General features: G+C 42.3%; 1 protein-coding gene across 1 annotated transcript in view; it reads left to right on the plus strand.

Moving 5' to 3' along the window:
- Window positions 1-20792, plus strand: part of mmp17a (matrix metallopeptidase 17a) — a 217060-nt gene that overhangs the window by 144565 nt on the left and 51703 nt on the right. The window contains exon 4 of the mRNA XM_060935516.1: window positions 9159-9445. Within this exon, the coding sequence (XP_060791499.1) occupies window positions 9159-9445 (287 nt within the window). The remainder of the gene's footprint in view (window positions 1-9158; window positions 9446-20792) is intronic.

Genomic DNA, 20792 nt, shown 5'->3' on the forward strand with positions numbered 1-20792 from the left:
TCCTAACCATCTTTGTGTTCCTGTTTCTGTGCGGGCACAGGTGTTGCAGTGGGGTCATGGTTCCAGAATGGCGTGCCACCCAGGAGCAGCCCGGACTCTGGCACTCATCTGACAACGTTTTTGGTGGTCATCCATCAAGGAGGACGTCCAGAGGTTTGTGGCAGCTTGCGACATCTGTGCCAGGAACAAGACTGGCAACAGACCCCCTGCTGGCCTGCTGAGACCCCTTCCTGTTCCCCACCGGCCCTGGTCACACACAGCCCTGGATTTCGTCACAGGACTCCCTAATTCAGGTGGCAATACTTGTATCTTCACTGTTGTTGACCGTTTTTCTAAAGCTGTTCATTTTATCCCTCTGCCCAAGCTTTCCACTGCCAAAGAGACTGCCAAATTGCTGATACTCCACGTTTTCCGTCTACACGGACTCCCCTCAGACCACGGACCCCAGTTCTCTGCCCAATTCTGGAAAGCTTTCTGTAAACTCATTGGTGCTTCTTGCAGTCTGTCTTCAGGTTTCCACCCTCAGACCAATGGGCAGACGGAACGGGCCAACCAGGAGCTATAAGTGGCCCTCAGGTGCATGGTGTCCAAGGATACTGTCTCCTGGAGCAAGGCCCTTCCTTGGATAGAGTACGCTCACAACTCCTTACCCACCTCTGCTACAGGTCTTTCCCCCTTCCAGTCCTCCCTGGGTTACCAGCCACCGCTCTTCCCTGTCCAAGAAGAAGTCGCCACCATGCCCTCTGCCCAGGTGTATGTGCGCCGCTGCAGGAGAACGTGAGCATTGACCAGGGAAAAGCTCCTATGCTCTGTGAAGATGTTTAAAGACCAAGCCGACAAACACCGCTCGGCAGCTCCCATCTATCAGGTGGGGCAGCGGGTGATGCTCTCCACTTGCCACCTGCCCCCCAAGACGGTCTCCCGCAAATTGGCTCCCAGGTTCATAGGGCCTTTTCCCATCTCCAAGGTAATTAATCCCTGCTCTGTAAGAATGTCTCTGCCCGTAACCATGCACTGTATTCACCCAACTTTTCATGTCTCCCAAGTCAAATCCCTTGTCTCCAGTTCCTAACCATGCCTGCCTGCCCTTCCATGTTTTAACCTGTTGGCCCGTTCTTTGACGAGTGATTTTGCCTGAGCCCTTTTGTACCTCTGCCCTCAACTTCATTAAAGAAGTTCTCTTTTTTGTACACTGCCTGTCTCGAGTCTGCTCTTGGGTCCTCACTTCACCTCAGCTCACCATTTCTGACAGTTTGAGTCTGAGATGAAGGTTCACATTGTAGCAGGACAATGATCTTAAACATACTGCTAAAGCTACACTGGAGTGGTTTAAAGGGAAACATTAAAATCTCTTGGAATGGCCTAGTCAAAGCCCAGACCTCAATCCAATTGAGAATCTATGGCATAACTTGAAAATTGCTGTACACCAATGTAACCCATCTAACTTGAAGGAGTTGGAGCAGTTTTGCCTTGAGGAATGGGCAACAATCCCAGTGGCTAGATGTGCTAAGCTAATAGAGACATACCTCAAGAGACTTGCAGCTGTAATTGCAGCAAAACGTGGCTCTACAAAGTATTGACTTTGGGGGGGTGAATACCTATCCACACTCCAGATTTCTGTTTGTTCATCTTAATTATTGTTTGTGTCACAATAAAACAATTATTTTCACATTTAAAGTTGTAGGCATGTTGTGTAAATCAAATGGTGCTCACCCTCAAAAATCCATTTTAATTCCAGCTTGTAATGCGACAAAACAGGACAAACATGAAGGGGGATGAATACTTTTGCAAGACACTGTAAGTACCATATTGTTAAAATCCTCACGCTGAAAGTAATACGATACGACTGGAATATTTCGATGTGTGAGCCACTGTCAATCATACTCCCCGGTGAAGTCATGCAGGAAAGTGGCAAGGTGATCTGGGTAATAGCTCTGTAGCTGATTCGACAATGTTAACACTGTAAACATGGAGCGCTTACTCAGCTCATCTTAAATGCAATACAGAATGCTGTTGACCTTGTCTCACTGCTTTGAGTATCATCTCTGCATCTCCAGGTGACTTCCTGCTCTTCAAGTCACTATCTGTGGACATTTACATATTGCCCTTGAGCAGGTGACAAGGTATCAGCATCCAAACATCCAGTTCATATCATGTGAATCAAATTTAAAGTCCTGAAATGCAGTGCAATCCATTAACCTGGGTTTAACAAGGTCTTGCAAAGGCAAGTGTATTTATTTCAATTCAAGGGTATGGTTTCTCCATGCTACTTATCGAGCAGTCACCTGAAAATTAATTTTCCATTGATTTTTTTTTTTTTCCCCTCTGTCAGGTCGCAGGAGTTAAATTGCCCTTGGTGAAAGAGATTACGATGTTTCTAAGTGGCACTTGGCCTCTAAAAGGGGGCAGTCTTGTGTACAGACAAACCTGAATCCTGTTGTCTCGGAGAGAAAGAGAGCGAGAAAACAAATCTTATTATCACCTAATCCACATTTGAACCGGCTCAGCCAAGACAGCTTCAAAAGGCAGACAGTCTTAGGAGTTTGTTTTTGTGTGTTTCTTGGTTTTTGCTCCCCTTAATTCTTTCTGAATGCCAAGGCGAAAACCAATTCCCCTTTTTTTTTCTTTTTTTTTGCGCACTAATGTTTGCTTATCCATGAAATGGGAAATGAAAATGAGCAGACTTTCATTCATAAATGCATCTTCAGTAATAGCTTTATCCTGGATCGGGTGGCAGTGGATTGTGGGAACACTATGTAAGGCAGGAACACTCTGTGGATGTGACATCAGTCATCAGTGCATTGGCCAATGTTATCTATGTACAGTCATGTGAAAAAAAAAGTACACCCTCTTCCAGTTACATGGTTTTACCAATCGAGACATAACAAAAAATCATCTGATCCTTACCAGGTCCTAACATTATGTAAATCTAACCTCAGGTGTAAAGCAACACACAACAGATTCCATTGTGCCATTATTTATTTCACAAAAACTAAGTGAAAATGCAGAATCCATGTGTGAAAAAGTAAGTACACCCTATGATTCAATAGCTTGTAGAACCACCTTTTGCAGCAATAATTTGAAGCAATCGTTTTCTGTATGATTTTCAGTCTCATCATTGTGGAGGAATTTTGGCCCACTCTTCTTTATAACATTGCTTCAGTTCATTCATGTTTGAGGACATTTGTTTATGCACAGCTCTCTTAAGGTCTCGCCATAGCATTTCAATTGGGTTGAGGTCTGGACTTTGATTTGGCCATTCCAACAGCTTGATTCTTTTCTTTTTCAGCCATTCTTCTGTAGATTTGCTGGTGTGCTTGGGATGATTGTCCTTTGCATGATCCAATTGCGGCCAAGCTTTAGCTGTTGGACAGATGGCCTCACATTTGCCTCTAGAGTACTTTGGTATATAGAGGAGTTCATGGTTGACTCAATGACTGCAAGGTGCCCAGGCCCTGTGGCTGTAAGGCTACGTTTACATTACGTCGAATCAGCGGATCATCAGATTAACGTTCTTAAAATGATTCGCGTTTACACTAAAACCGTTAGCCGTGCACACAGCAACACCAATACGCGGATACGCTCGGCTCCGCAGGCATCCTGCGCTCCAAATCACTCCGCCCTGAACAGCGAGTGCCCTCTGGAGGGTGTGCACTCCGGCCCTGCGCAGCTCACAGAGTGCGCGAGTGAAGTGAACAAGCCACGATTCGGGACTGAGCCGCTGTGTGTGAGATCCCAGCGCATATCACTTACCACTTGCAAGTGGAAGGATGGCAAGCCTAAAGACAATCATAACTACACAATGGGCAGTATTTGCAGTATTTTCATACTTTTATACTCTTTAATGAAAGGTGATACAAGGCGGAAGTCTGCGCCGTTTTTCAGCAGTCGCGTCACATGACCAACGCCAGCGAATCAGGAAGGTGGATGTCACAGTGACGTTGTCCAATGAGACGCCAGCTAGAGCTCAGCACAGCGTATTCGCGTATTCTCAATGTTTACACAGCACCGGAGCTGATACGATCTAGATTGAATACGTGGACGCTGGCGGATTCCCGTTTCCCCGCTTTTTCAGGGGGGTTAATGTAAACGGACAGTGCATCCACGAAGAAAACGAGACAGATACGGTCTAGTGTAAACGTAGCCTAAGACAAGCCCAAATCATCACCCCTCCACCACCGTGCTTGATGGTTGGTTTGAGGTGTTTGTGCTGATATGCTGTGTTTGGTTTTTGCCAAACATGGCGCTGTGCATTATGGCCAAACATTTCCACTTTGGTCTCATCTGTCCAAAGGACATTGTTCCAGAAGGGTTGTGGCTTGTTCAGATGCATCTTTGCAAACTTAAGCTGTGCTTTCTTCTGGCAACCCTTCCAAACAAGCCATACTTGTGCAGTTTTTCTAATTGTACTGTCATAAACTTTAACATTTAACATGCTAACTGTGGCCTGTAGACTCCTAGATGTAGTTCTTGGGTTATTTGCAATTTCTCTGAGTATTGCACGGTCTGACCTTGGAGTAAATTTTCTGGGACGTGTACTCCTCGGAAGATTGGCAACTGTTTTGAACATTTTCCACTTCTGAATAATCTTTCTCATAGTACAGTGATGGATTTCAAGTTGTTTGGAAATGGCCTTATAACCCTTCCCAGACTGATGTGCAGCAACAATTGCTTCTCTAAGATCATTGCTGATGTCTTTCCTCCTTGGCATTGTGTTAACATACACCTGAGTGCTTCAGACCGGCAAACTGCCAAAACTTCTGCTTTTTAAGAGGTGGCCACACTTGCTGATGATCAATTAATTAAATTAATTTGATCAGCAACACCTGGCTGCTAACTGCCTTCATAATTTCTATGGAAGCAAGAAGAGTCTACTTAATTTTTCACACACTGCTACTGCATTTTTGGCTTACTTTGTGTTAAATAAATAATGACAGGGTGAATATGTCATGTGTTATTGGTCATCTGAGGTTGTATTTGCCTAATTTTAAGACCAGATAAGGACCAGATGATTCTTTTATGATGTCCTGACACTTAAAACCTAGACTTGAAAGAGGGTGTACTTTCTTTTTCACATGACTGTATATGTTAGTTAAGTATACATTGATAGATTTTATGTCAAGGCATGAGGTTTCCAGGTGTTGTCAGTTTCTTTAGGGGTGTTCAAAACATTTAATAATAAAAGCTAACGATATCATAAACTGCCATTTGTATGTCACGGACATCATCATCCAAGCAAAATAAAGCGTTTGTGATTAAGAGTCAGTTCACGTTTTTATAAAGTACCAAGAGAGCGCATCATTTTCAAGCCCTAAAATACCCGGAAAAGCTCATTGGTTTAACCATTCATCAGTTCTGCTCCAAGATGGCACAGGAGTTAGGGTTATTATCTGCTGCCAATCAAGCTTCTGATGACATGGAGACCATTCATTTTTCTTTGCCTTTTAAAGACCAGAAGTCGTCTGACGTGGTGAGAAGACAGCTTGGTTAAGTCTTGGAGTGCAAGACTTAACATCGCCTTACTTCCTGTTTACACGAGTCATAAAATTCAAGAGGAAGTCAAGTTACATGAAGCCAAACCAATGCTGGTTAGCCAACAGAACGTTGTTTATTTAAGTGTGGTCTGTGATGCAGATGATATTGATGACACCTGAAGGCATCTGTACCAATGAACTGAAGAACTTCACTACTCAATTATTGGTAAACACCTTAAGGCTGAGCATGGCCTCCTAGACATTCCTGATTTGAGCAATCAATTTATTATTCTATGAAAATACACTGGGAAGCAGCTGGACTGTTTGATTTTTGAGACGTTGCTCATCCAAGCAAAAAGCCAAAATTAAACATCCAATCTGCTTCCATCCATGCCAAGGTTTTGACTTGATGCACTCTCTTGGGACTTTATAAAAACTTGAACTGACTCTTAATCACCTTAAACACCTTTATTTTACTCTGATGATGTCAGTGACGTTGAAACATCAGTCTGTGATATCACTAGCTTTTATTATTAAATGTATAACAAAAGTTGTCTTAATTAAGGTGTTCAAAACACCTGCATAAATCATTCCAGATTAATGTCTCAGTTGGCTCATTTACCATTTTACCACTGAAAAGAAAACCATGTCTGTCTGAGTGATAACTTGGATGTTAAATCGCTGATCGCTTATAAAATGTGTGGTAGGTCTGGGAATACAGGATCATATAATTGGAGTTATTCTCTCCACATTCACTGGATATGAGCAATCGCGCGCTCTGATTGGCCACTCTACAACTAGGCTATCAGCTCATATACCATGAGTAGAGAAAAATAAAATGGCGGACGTTTTGCTTGAACCAACCAAGGACGAAATAAAAACTCTACTCGAAAACAATACCACAACAAAAGCAACAAAATATGGAATGAAAGTATTTGATGATCAGAACATGTTTTTTTTTCAAGAATTATTATTATCGCATTTTTCACAAATTGCTCCTGTCATTTCACCAGTTTTACATTCTTCATCTTTAGTGGTTAGCACTGTCGCCACACAGCAAGAAGGTTCTGGGTTCGAGCCCAATGGTCAACAGGGGCCTTTCTGTGCAGAGTTTGCATGTTCTCCCCGTGTCTGCGTGGGTTTCCTCCGGGTGCTCCGGTTTCCCCCACAGTCCAAAGACATGCAGGTTAGGCTAATTGGTGGCTCTAAATTGACCATAGGTGTGAATGTGAGCGTGAATGGTTGTTTGTCTCTATGTGTCAGCCCTGCGATGATCTGGTGACTTGTCAAGAGTGTACCCTGCCTCTCGCCCATAGTCAGCTGGGATAGGCTCCAGCTTGCCCGCGACCCTGCACAGGATAAGTGGCTACAGTTAATGGATGGATGGATGAATTTGTTTAGACTAGTTCAAAAGCTCAAAGAAGTTTGAAAATTACGTAACTGAAATGTCCAAGGAAGAATTAAATAAATGTCTAAAGCTATTCTATACCTTGGCAAGACAGCAAGATGGCTACAGGGAGCAAAAAAACAACATTAAAGTAAATTCATGCAGCTATCGATAGGTTTTTAAGAAGTCCGCCTTAGCAGAAATCATTTTGTCAGACGTTTTGTATAAAGTTTTTATTTATCAAATTTGCAAAAAATAAAAATGCTCCGTTTCTTAAAATCCAGTGAATGTGGATATAATAAAACAATTATTCCACTTAATCTCGTCGTACATGGCTTATAGCCAACTCGGCACTACGCTCCTTGTCGGCTATCAGCTCATGTATGACTCGATTTCATGGAGTAATTGATAATTAGCATGAATGGATATCAGGGAGGAATAATATCACAATATCAGTTAAATCGATATATCACACAAGCTTAATATGCAGAAACATTCTGAATGCACAAACACAATATACCTACCAGGTAACTGGTGAACCCAGAGTGACCCCCTACGGACACCAGGAGAACATGGGAAACTTCTGATTGAATCAGCAGCTACAGTGGTGCTTGAAAGTTTGTGAACCCGTTAGAATTTTCTATATTTCTGCATAAATATGACCTACAACATCATCAGATTTTCACACAAGTCCTAAAAGTAGATAAAGAGAACCCAGTTAAACAAATGAGACACAAATATTATACTTGGTCATTTATTTATTGAGGAAAATGATCTAATATTACATATCTGTGAGTGGCAAAAGTATGTGAACCTTTGCTTTCAGTATCTGGTGTGACCCCCTTGTGCAGCAATAACTGCAACTAAACATTTGCGGTAACTGTTGATCAGTCCTGCACACCGGCTTGGAGGAATTTTAGCCCATTCCTCCATACAGAACAGCTTCAACTCTGGGATGTTGGTGGGTTTCCTCACATGAACTGCTCGCTTCAGGTCCTTCCACAACATTTCCATTGGATTAAGGTCAGGACTTTGACTTGGCCATTCCAAAACATTAACTTTATTCTTCTTTAACCATTCTTTGGTAGAACGACTTGTGTGTTTAGGGTCGTTGTCTTGCTGCATGACCCACCTTCTCTTGAGATTCAGTTCATGGACAGATGTCCTGACATTTTCCTTTAGAATTCGCTGGTATAATTCAGAATTCATTGTTCCATCAATGATGGCAAGCCGTCCTGGCCCAGATGCAGCAAAACAGGCCCAAACCATGATACTACCACCACCATGTTTCACAGATGGAATAAGGTTCTTATGCTGGAATGCAGTGTTTTCCTTTCTCCAAACATCACGCTTCTCATTTAAACCAAAAATTCTATTTTAGTCTCATCCATCCACAAAACATTTTTCCAATAGCCTTCTGGCTTGTCCACGTGATCTTTAGCAAACTGCAGACGAGCAGCAATGTTCTTTTTGGACAGCAGTGGCTTTCTCCTCACAACCCTGCCATGCACACCATTGTTGTTCAGTGTTCTCTTGATGGCAGGCTCATGAACAGTAACATTAGCCAATGTGAGAGAGGCCTTCAGTTGCTTAGAAGTTACCCTGGGGTCCTTTGTGACCTCGCCGACTATTACACGCCTTGCTCTTGGATTGATCTTTGTTGGTCGACCACTCCTGGGGAGGGTAACAATGGTCTTGAATTTCCTCCATTTGTACACAATCTGTCTGACTGTGGATTGGTGGAGTCCAAACTCTTTAGAGATGGTTTTGTAATCTTTTCCAGCCTGATGAGCATCAACAATGCTTTTTCTGAGGTCCTCAGAAATCTCCTTTGTTCGTGCCATGATACACTTCCACAAACATGTGTTGTGAAGATCAGACTTTGATAGAACCCTGTTCTTTAAATAAAACAGGGTGCCCACTTGCACCTGATTGTCATCCCATTGATTGAAAACACCTGATTCAAATTTCACCTTCAAATTAACTGCTAATCCTAGAGGTTCACATACTTTTGCCACTCACAGATATGTAATATTGGATCATTTTCCTCAATACATAAATAACCAAGTATAATATTTTTGTCTCATTTGTTTAACTTGGTTCTCTTTATTTACTTTTAGGACTTGTGTGAAAATCTGATGATGTTTTAGGTCATATTTATGCAGAAATATAGAAAATTCTAAAGGGTTCACAAACTTTCAAGCACCACTGTATGTGGCAGCATGTGCATGAACGTCCCACCCTTTTCTGTATTTCTACTAGTAGCCTTATGGACTTTACTTTTTTCTCATTCCCAGGGTGCGAACATTTCCCAAGGAGTCAGCTGTGCTAGGCAGGGAAACAGTCCGAGCCCTGATGTACTACGCTCTGAAGGTGTGGAGTGACATCACGCCACTCAACTTTCATGAGGTGGCAGGCAACAAGGCGGACATCCAGATCGACTTCACCAAAGCGGACCACAACGACGGCTATCCTTTCGACGGGCCTGGTGGTACTGTAGCTCACGCCTTCTTCCCAGGAGAACGCTTCACTGCAGGGGATACACACTTTGATGATGACGAGGCTTGGACTTTCAGGTCTCCAGGTAAGGCCGTGTGAGTGGGATTGGAGGACAAGTTTGAGTGTGGGTTAGTGCGTTCACTTCGCTCTTGGGGAAATTGTTTTCAAACAAGGTTTAGAATCTGATTTTTCCTGTGACTGATCTAGGGAGGGAAAAAACACATGGTATGTCATGGACAAAAATGAGCTTGAAAACAGGTCAGGGTCTGGTTGTAGCATTTGCTGTCTCGACATACTATTGATCTACCTAAATGACCATTCATTTTGTAAAACCTGCAGCTCTTTGACTTCAGACTGGTCACTAATTTCTAAATTGCTCACTCTGCTTTTCCTTTGTGAGTCACAGCCATTATTAACCATGTAATTGAACCACTGAAACTGAAAAACAATCATGTATTACATAGGACCGGCGTTTGAAAGGCTTTTGTTTCAAACATGTGTCATTTTTAATAAATTGCTATTTGTAGAAATTTTAGCTTTTACAATCGCAGACATTTTGACCTGTCTGAATAGATGTATTATTATTGTTTTTTAGATTGATGTATTTGCCTGAAAAGAAATTCTAATTGATGCATTGAGAAAACAAAGTCTTCGTGATTATTGTAACAGGCAATCTGTCGATACAAGCAAATGCGACTAGCGTCCAAAAAACTCCAACCAAATTGGAATTCGATCAAAATTCTTAGCCGATTATAAAGTCCGTTTTTTGAACGGTGACCAAACACAAATTATTATCCTGTAAGCACAAGCTGTTTGGTTTTACAGGGTTCTTATTAAGCAGTCTTTTACTTTAATTAAATTAATACTACATGATAAAATAATTCACCAGAGAAAGATATCTTAAGCCTATGAAGATTATCTCATCTCATTACCTCTAGCCGCTTTATCCTGTTCTACAGGGTCGCAGGCAAGCTGGAGCCTATCCCAGCTGACTACGGGCGAAAGGCAGGGTACACCCTGGACAAGTCGCCAGGTCATCACAGGGCTCCTACGAAGATTATAATTTAATCATATATTGCTTTTTTAATAAGTTGCATTTTTCTGAATATATTCTGAGATATAAAATCCCAGAAGGTTTCATCACTGAAATCTTAGGTTTCGCCTTGAAATTTCATTTTAAACCATTTAACAATTTAATTATATTCGAATATTCATCAGACCTGAATATCTGGGAACTTTGGCTCGCAACACGTCCTTGCTTCTCCTTGGGGAAAACAAATTAGACTTGGCGGAGACTTTAATGCAAAATAGCAGTACAAAACCAAACCAATAAAGGACCATCAGAATTAAATTAGTTTATAAATGACCCAAATTCTTAGTGTAGGAGCCAAAAACTTATTTTCTCTATTCTGTCTTGTGCAAGTCCCCTTCTCTCTTCCCTCTAGTGGCCAAGTGGCCATCTCTGCTTTAAATGCAGGTGATGCTACCTGAGTGGGTGTGGCTGGAGCAGGAAGTAATGGTCTTTGACCAGACAACCAAGAAGAAGCTGAACACAAACAATCTTTAGTTTACCTTGCTAATCCTAAGTTATATTGAAGTTTTATACCTTGTGAGCGTTATATACTCTTGTTTTCAATAAATTCTACAATACTTTTGGACTTTACTCATCTGGACCGGATTTTTAACTTGGACGTTTGAGTCAGACTCTCCAGCTTGGCACACAAGAGTGGTTATCAATAGGACAAAGAAATAACCACTACACTTAGATTCTTCAAAGTATCCAGTAAATAATAAAAATACAGGAAATAACCCTATTCTACACCACAACTGTAGTAATTCATATTACTTCAAGAACTGCTCAACTAAGTAAAGAGAAACGACATCCATCATTACTTTCAGACATGAAGTGACTTTCAATTAATAAAAATAAATAATGTTTGTCCACAAGATCATCTAAAACATTAATCTGATCCATCTTAAGTCATGTCCCTTCAGTCTGTCAGCATCAAACTGGTGCACTAACTCCACTCATTAGCCAGAGGTATCCTACCCAGACATCTATTTGTCAGTGACAAACTATTACTATTAAAGCTGGGACTTCAGCTCAGACAAAACTTAGCCAGACACACCAAAAAAAGCAACAGGGCAAAGGATTTTGCAAGGGATTAGCAGCAGGCTGCCAGGTCGCGCCGTTGTGTGTAGTTGTTGATGTTGATTTTAAAAGTAACTAATGGCCCTTTTCCACTACCCTTTTTCAGCTCACTTCAGCCCGACACGGCTCGCGTTTCGACTACCAAAAACCAGCACGACTCAGCTCGCTTCAGCCCTGCTTAGCCCCTAAAACTCGCACCGTTTTGGAGTGGGGCTGAAGCGAGCCAAACCGTGCCGAGTGAGGCTGGGGGCGTGAGCAGACACTCCCCTGTGCACTGATTGGTGAGGAGGAGTGTCCTCACATGCCCACACACGCCCCGCGAGCGCGCTGGGATCTGTAAACACCGCAAACCCGGAAGAAGAAGAATTACGAATTACGAGAATTTCTGAAGCCTTATGCGCCTCGCCTCATCTATACGCTCTTGCCAGTATCTGTCCGCGTTGTCGGTGACAACAAGCCACAGCACCAAGACCAGCAACACTAACGACTCCATGTCCTCCATGTTTATTGTTTACTATTCGGGTCGTGAGACTACCGCTTAAAAGATCACTGAATCAGTGACATACAGAGCATCGTGCACGAGTTCGCGGAGCGCAAGGCTCGTCGTATGCCCTTCAAATAATGCGCGCAGTAGGCTGTTGATGTTTTATTATGAGCCATGTACAGTATGTCGCCTAATGTTTTTTTGTTTCTGAGTTACATGTTCGTTTGAAGGACTTAATGTACAAAATAACATAGTTGCACCCCGTAGTGTTGAAATTGGTAAACACAGTGCATTCAGTGAGGTTTGCACCGCCCTCCTTTTATTTCTGACTCTTCCTGTCACCGTTGCAACCTCTGAGCGCTCATTCGTATGCCCTTCAAATAATGTGCGCAGTATAGGCTATTGATGTTTTATTATGAGCCATGTACAGTATCCTAATGTTTTTTGTTTCTGAGTTACATGTTCGTTTGAAGGACTTGATGTACTAAATAACATAGTTGCACCCGGTAGTGTTGAAATTGGTAAACACCGCAGTTGCGGACATTTTGTAGCCTAAAATGATGTTATGATAAGCTTTAATAAAGGGCCCGGTCATTTGCCCCGCCCCCGGCCCGGCTCTGACTTGTTCCGCCACTGTCACTGATGTCACTGTTTGCGCTGCTTAACGACATCACGTGACGTCCACCCACTTTCGCTAACTCCACCCAATGTGTCCACCCACTCCCAGCCAGCACGGTTCAGCGCGGTTGTAGTCGAAATGCAACTCCAACAGCCCCGCTCAGCCCGACTCAGCTCGACTCAGCACGGCACGGCTCAGCCGCGTTTGTAGTGGAAAAGCGGCATAAGTAAATTACTGAGGGAAATAAATACTTAAGTCTGAGTGTAAAATACTGTAGTGAGCGTGCGTCTGGAGACAGAAATCTTAGTTTCTCGGTCGTTAGCCTGTGCTACTTGCTCTCGATAGCACTTGGTCGACTGCTTTATTAGCATTCGCTAACACTACTGATGAACGCTACACCTGCTGGAAGGTGACTTCACTGCTGTGCTGACGGTGCCGACTCGCAGTTAAGCTCATGTTGGCCTTCGAGAAGGCTGAGGGCGATAAATTTTTTGTCCCCCCACTATAAATCTGATTAGTTAATTCATCTGTCACTTCCTACATAAACATATACTGCCATGGCCTTCTGTCCCAGCAATGAAGTCCTAACCAATGAGTGAGCCAGCTCGAAACTCTTCTCAGCCTAGAGACAACAAACAAAAAAATCTTATTGGATAACTCCGTTTTAAAGGGATCCTCCAGCAGATTTATTCTCAAAGTTATTTTATGTAAAATTAGTCGTAGATTTCAAAAATCAAACTTTCAATTTCAGAAATCAAATAGTGTTTGAGAAAAAATGAATTTTCTTTAAAACGTCAGATGGGTTTCCTGCAGTGGTGACGTATACGATGACATCAGGTAGTAGTCGCTTGGAGCAACTCGGCTGTTTATGTTCTGTAGATCATGTAAAAAAGATTTTGTAGCAGAAGGTCTCATGTCTGATCCAGTTTCTGTCGGTGACCCTCTGCCAGAGCTGAGCTAGCACACTTGGCATTTTCTTTGCGGAAATGCAGTCTAGTTCCAACTTGTTCTTTCTTTTTAGCATCATTGTGGCATTTATATGCTACACAATGAGGTATACTTATTTAAAAACTGATAAATTTGATAAATACTTGTAAAACAAGCAAAACTGCGATGTAAACAGAGAATATAAACAGCTGAGTTACTCTAAGCGACCACAACCTGACGTCATCGCATACATCAAGCCCATCTGGCATTTTTCTCGAACGCTATTTGTTGTCTGAAAATGAAAATTTGATTTTTGAAATCTACGACTAATGTTACATAAAATAAGTTTGGAAATAAATCCACTGGAAGATCCCTTTAATGTTTTCAGGACCGTAACTCTTTCATTTCTGAAGCAAATTTGATAGAAAATGAGGCCAAATTAAAGGAGAACTGAAGTCATTTTTAAACTTGCTTTATTTGTTAACTAATGTGTTATTCAGTTACGTTTTCGGCTTTAGTAACCTTGTATCGTGACTCGTATTGGCAACTAATTGTAATTAAATATTATACTTGTCAGCCTATTCGGTTTTTAGCCGTGTTGAATTTAGTTCGTTTGGTCCACGGCAGGCACCACTTATACACGCGATCTTCACGAGACTCATGCGAGACTTCGAAACGTGAAGTGTCAGCCAGGTGTCAGTGCCGCCATTTTGAAAACTGTTTTCCAAATGAAATATTGCACAAAAACAAGTTTAAATGACGATTACTGTCTACTTTTTTCAAACTTTCCTGATTGCTATCAAAACAAACAAAACTTCCGGCTTGATTACATCAGCATTCGAAAGAGGGCACGCGCGCACGTCTTTTGACAACATTGTCAGACGTCGGTCACTCTGAGTTCCGTTTTACTTCCGTACTACGATGTCTCGCACAAGTCTCAACGAATCTCGTTTACGGCCGTTGCTTTGACATATGGACTGATATATTACATAGCGTATTTAAAACACTCATAACTTGCTATAGCAGCGACAAAATAGCGATCAAAAATGCATTCCTATATTTAATAAAATGAGAAATGGAATTTTGATAATAAAAAATTTGCCTTCAGTTCTCCTTTAAAATTAGAAGAGAATAATTGTTACGAAATTATGAAAGAAGTTAAAGAATGAAAGAAATTAAATATAACATTTGAAATGCTGATATGTTTGGGCCTTCTCTGAATGCCTAGAAGGCCCTGATGCTAGTTGTACCTTAATGAATCGCTAAGGACACAAATTAGAAGTGAAATATTTTACTTTTTAGTCTTGCTCTACAAATACAGTAGTATGCTAGCTAATAATAGCGCTGTGCTCTGACAACTGACCGAGATATTTTATAGCCTATGCATTAGCCTGGTCCATATCAGTAACTGTTATTAACTGACTAAGAACCCAATGACAACCTATTCTTTATATAATGTAGATTACAGGAGGCTGTGAATTTTTATATAATTATGAACTACCTTGATTCTGCAAAGCGAATGAGCGGCGCACATTGCCTCCTACCACTATCCTGCCCCTGCAATATGTGCTGCGGTTTACAAGCATCTGTGCTGCAGCTGTTAATACTATATTAAGTTCATGGAATTAACGAGAGACCTGTGCAGGTCTGAGCTCAGCCTTTGTCTGACTGGGAGATAGAAGCTATGGTACATAAATAGAAAAAATAGCCTGCTCAGAAACACGTTGACGCCAGGATTCGAACCGATGTTGCAAAATCTGCTCTTTTCCTGGACAGCGTGCTAGACCACTCAGCTACAGGGGATTGCAGCATAAGCTGAAGCTATGTAACATCACACTTGCATAGTTGGTATGCAGTGGTGCCACACAATGACTGGAATTGGTACCTAAGGTTGGCACGCCAATTACATTCTTAAACATACACGTACAGACAGGTGCCTCTAAAGGCTTCAGTCAAAGGCTGAACCAAAAATGGTTTGTATTTCCATCTTGCTCCAGCTAACTCCATCAGTTTCTTCAAGTCTTCAGACAAAATAAAAGTGAAACGTTCGAGTCGAAGCTGGGTTTGTGACCTCATTTTGCTCCGAATAAACCATTTAAAACAGTATTATGGAGTGTTGAGAGCAAAGCCTGGATTTTCAGGTCTCCCTGTGGAGCTTTGAAACTATGTCAGAGGTTTGAGTTTGTCTATGTTGACTTTCTTACCTCTTTTTGCTCACAGCAAAGCCACTTTTGTGCAGACCCATGGAGACACTTGAGCAATAGATACACTTCTCCATCAGTTGGGTACTTTATCCCTATTGCTTGTAGCTCTCTGAACCGACTGTGGCATGCCTCTGTGAGAAGGAAGGAGCTTGTTTTTGAAGAGTCACTGAGTTTCCTGTGGGTTTCAGGGAACAGCATTGCCTCCCTTTTTCCATTTTTTTTCTTGGCCAGCCTGAGGCCATATGCTCCTCGACAGATGTGAGGCCTGTACTAATAATTCCTCGGATCAAGAAAGCATATGTTTGCATGGGGCTCTTGGCAGGTGGATGTCGGTAGTGGTGTAAAAAACGATAAAGGTCTTGAGATTTCTGTCAGCTCCTCTGCATGTAAACATCTTCTGTACCTTTTCTGTTTCTCCAATGTACAAAGTCCTACTGGACTGCACGTAAAGTTAGAGTCTTCTTCGAAGTAGTTGCAATAGATCCCATTCTCTTCGAGTCAGATTCTGTTAACGGTAACTATAGGTTAATTTTAGCACTACAGAATTCTCGGTCATGCTTCCTGTGTCCCCATTGATGTCAAGCTTCATTTGAGGCCCTTTATATCCGCTCCTATAAGTACGCTCATCAGATACCCGAAATTTGTCATTTTCTGAAAACAAATTACAAACACCCTCTGTTAATGTAGTAAACACAGTTAATGACCCCAAAATATCTTCTCTATTCTCTAATTCACCTCTCTGAGGACACAAGCGTGCATAAGAGTGTTTGCTGTGTCATCTAATGGAGATGACGTATGTCAAGTGAGTGAAATAAACAAGTGATCTTTCTCACAGCTACTTCGGGTCAATGGACAAACTTTTCTGCATAAGACCTAGTGCTTGAAGCAAGTTGACTCAGTTGAATTAAATGAAAAGGTTTGCTTTTGATGTTTGTATTGTCAGAAAGTAGCTTTCCAGAAATCCAGATGTGCACTCAGCTCTTTAATGTGCAAACCAGAAGCGATCATGGCAAGGGACTGACATGAGGGAGAAATCTCGATAAAATAGGACATATCCCCTTCACCAGATAGTGGGATCATAAAAAATAATTTTGCATACAGGACACTTTTTCAATGGAATGAAAGCATATATTCTATTCCCTTCTAGCAGATTTCATTCGTTTTGGTTTGATAGCATGCAATATTGTTAGCATATCGCTTATCCTATGTGTATTACGTCACTCAGGCCAGTGGAGAATGAGCGTTGAATATGGTTTACGATATTGCACGGTTGTCAAAACAACATGATGTCACATGTCAGAGACGTAAAACTTCTGCGCTAGCGAGCAACCGTGACAATTTGTAAACGAACATGGCTGCTTTGTTAAATATGGAAGATTTTGAGAGAATTTTGAAAGAGAAAGACACGTTGAACACCCGAAAGGAATCTGTATGTATAATAATAATATTGACTGGCTGTTTCTCATGGTATATCAGATATATTCCATTCAGTTAGCATGATATTGAACTCGTCTTCGACTCATTCAGTATCATGCTAGCTGAATGGGATATACTGTATCTGATATACCACTCAATGCCAGGCAATATTATTTAATTATTCCTCTTCTACATCTGTAAACTATAAAGTGGAGGTGTAAAGCAATGCTACTATCTGTATTCAGATTTAAACCTGAAGTGGGCATGGCTGAAATGGGATAATCCCGAAAGGCTTTTTTTCTTTCTTTCTTATGAAACCCTACCATAAAAGCCCAGAGGTACAGGTGCCAGCACTGACCGTTTCTCTGACAGTTCCTCAGCATCAGCTACATTATACAAGTTCGTAATTTATCTCTAATGATGTATGCGATTGTATTTTTAAACCCAACTTGTGCATTTACTATATTTACAAATATGTGTAGCCACTTGCAATATTTTCTCACAAATTTAGGTAGTTCTATTCCCCAAAGTATGAATAAACCAGTCACTTAATTTAAATCACCAAGACCTTGACCAGGCAGTTACTAAAGATGAATGAATGAATGCTGTACATTCACACGAACGAAAGTGGTCTTTGTTGCTCCTTCATGGAAGTATAAACCTCCCGCTCGTGCCACTTTTTAGTTCACATGGCCATAGGCCAGTGAGCCATTGCCATCATGTGGTAGTCCTGGATATGACTTTAAACTGCAACCGGTGGTCAGTTTCAGGTCTGGGAGGACTTGAGTATTGGGAAATGTGGAGTTACCTTAATCACCATTGCTCCCAGGTCCACACTGACCCGGAGTGGTGGCATCTGCCTGGCTTCCAGCTATGGGTTAAATCGTACATCACCAGTAAGGTGCTGGTAGCAGGGTGCTTTTCGGTGCAGTGTGGCAGATGAACCCAACAGGGTCAATGGCAGACCACCAAATGGCATGTGGAAGAGCCACTCAAACGGCCAATGGATGGCATCACTCGGCAAGTCAGTTGTCACTGCGGGGCAACTTCCATACCCGTCAGGTCTGTGGCACTTTTGTGCACCACTTAGCATCAGGTCTGGAGGTCCAGAGAGACAACACGATGGGGGCACAACATAGTTTGTCTTACCTTACTGTGCAAGGCGCTTTGCTAGGAGAGGATAGTATCCAAGAGCTCACGAGGCCAGACATTCCGTGGCAACTCAGCCAGGTCATTTGTGCTGCCGGTGAGGGTGACCCTGTTGCTCTGGTGCAGGCCTCGTGGCCTATCTGCATTTCTGTGCATCCTAATGAAGCAGTCATCATCACTAGCGATGGACAGCCATTGAAGCCATCACGTGGCATCCGTCCGTCCACAATTCACAAAAATTGCTACTCCTCCCTGAGTTTTTAATGGATTTTCATCTCATCTCATCTCATTATCTCTAGCCACTTTATCCTTCTACAGGGTCGCAGGCAAGCTGGAGCCTATCCCAGCTGACTATGGGCGAAAGGCGGGGTACACCCTGGACAAGTCGCCAGGTCATCACAGGGCTGACACATAGACACAGACAACCATTCACACTCACGGTCAATTTAGAGTCACCAGTTAACCTAACCTGCATGTCTTTGGACTGTGGGGGAAACCGGAGCACCCGGAGGAAACCCACGCGGACACGGGGAGAACATGCAAACTCCACACAGAAAGGCCCTCGCCGGCCCCGGGGCTCGAACCCAGGACCTTCTTGCTGTGAGGCGACAGCGCTAACCACTACACCACCGTGCCGCCTTTTAATGGATTTTGATTCTGATTTTGTTTGGAAGATCTAATCAGTCTGCACAAAAGTTACTCCCTGTGTTTATGATTTCTCATTATGAAATTGCTTATTAGGCCATTTAACGAACTTTGAGGAAAATTGCTGCTCCTCCCTGAGTTTTCAATGGATTTTGATTCTGATTGTTTTGTTTTGAAGATCAAATTGTTTTCATGAAGAACGACTTAGCTAATTATAAAAGAGTCTGGTTTCTCATGGTACGGCTGTGTGAGCTACTGCATCACTGACACTCTGGTTATTGGTTTCATCTGGCAAGGTTTCAAGTAAAAGCATACCTCATGTTTGTATCTGTGTTTGTATGTTCATGACATATATCATGTTCATTCCTAATAATCTATTCATGTTTGGTTACATCCCAAATATAAATCAAGCAGTACTAAGTGTTTTGAAAGGATGTTTGATGTGTTCAGTCACTTTAAGAAGATAGGAATGTTGCTAATAATGATAACCTCTAGGACTCAGTGGACATGAGTACTCCTGAATACTATAGATTTGCACCAAAGAACTGCTGCTGTAATCATACAGACTGTTTCCCAAAAAAATGTAAACAAGTTTGAGTATCTTGGTAGCCTCATCACATGGGATGGTGACTGCAGCAAGGAAATTCGCCGGAGGATTGGGAAGCCATATGGCATGTTGGCTGGCTTCAACAAGTTGTGGAATGCTGGTGAATTGAGTCTGTGGACAAAACCACAACTGCTACATGTTTGCATTTTCACTGTGTTGCTGTATGCCTCTGAAACTTGGACATTGAAGAAAAATGGTGGGCGAAGACTGAAAGCATTCAAGATGAAGTGTTGTAGAGAGTTACTTGATGTGAAGTGGTTCCATTATGTGACAAATAAAGAGATCAGGCAGCATGTGCACCTGGAAGATGATGATGTGATGACATCAAGAGGAGGAAAGTTCAGCTGTTTGGGCACGTGTGTAGAATGAAGGACAACTGGTAGTTGAAGATAATCATGCTTGGTATGGTTGATGGAAGCAACAGAAAGGGGTGGCCTCAACAGGCGTGGATTGATGACATCATGGAATGGACAGACATGACCCTTCGCCATAGGGAAGCCATGGCCTGATGGTTAGAGAAACAGCTTTTGGGACCAAAAGGTTGCTGGATTGATTCCCTGGACCAGCAGGACTGGCTAAAGTGCCCTTGAGCAAGGTGCCTAACCCCCAACTGCTCTGGCAAGTGTGGTAGCGTACCTTGTGTCTGATTAGTCAAAGAAAAACTGATGATGCTATTATCAATTCGGGCAGGCAACCCGGCCATAATAAAAATATAATAAACCCTTCACCAGATGATGGAGACTGCACAAGATGAATGGTGAAAGGCAGTGATATGTCAGAAAATGATGCATCAGCGGGTTTTTTCAAGCCCATGGACTATTGAGCTGGCCTAGTGGTTAGCGTGTCCACCTCTCGAGCGGGAGATCGGGAGTTCTACTCGCGGTTGGGTCATACCAAAGACCATCATAAAAATGGTACCTTCTAGCAAGGCACACTGCAATACAGATGTGAGTGGGGGAGTCAAACTCTTGCGGTTACCAGAGGACTAGCCCCCCACTGTAACCCTAGCTATATAATAGGTGAGAGGCTGAGGGCTAACAGATTGGAGATTGGCACTGCACCAATGCGCCTTAAGGAATTGGGTAGTACTGGGACAGGAGACTACCTGGGAAGACTAGATCCTGGCGCAGAAGGGACTTTGACTTTTTTTTTTTTTGATGGATTATTGATTGTTCCTAGGATTCTTATTTACAGTGCAGCCAGTCTATTGCAGGGCAGGCACCATGCAT

Source organism: Neoarius graeffei, chromosome 12, assembly GCF_027579695.1.
Source record: "Neoarius graeffei isolate fNeoGra1 chromosome 12, fNeoGra1.pri, whole genome shotgun sequence".
Lineage (NCBI taxonomy): Eukaryota > Metazoa > Chordata > Actinopteri > Siluriformes > Ariidae > Neoarius > Neoarius graeffei.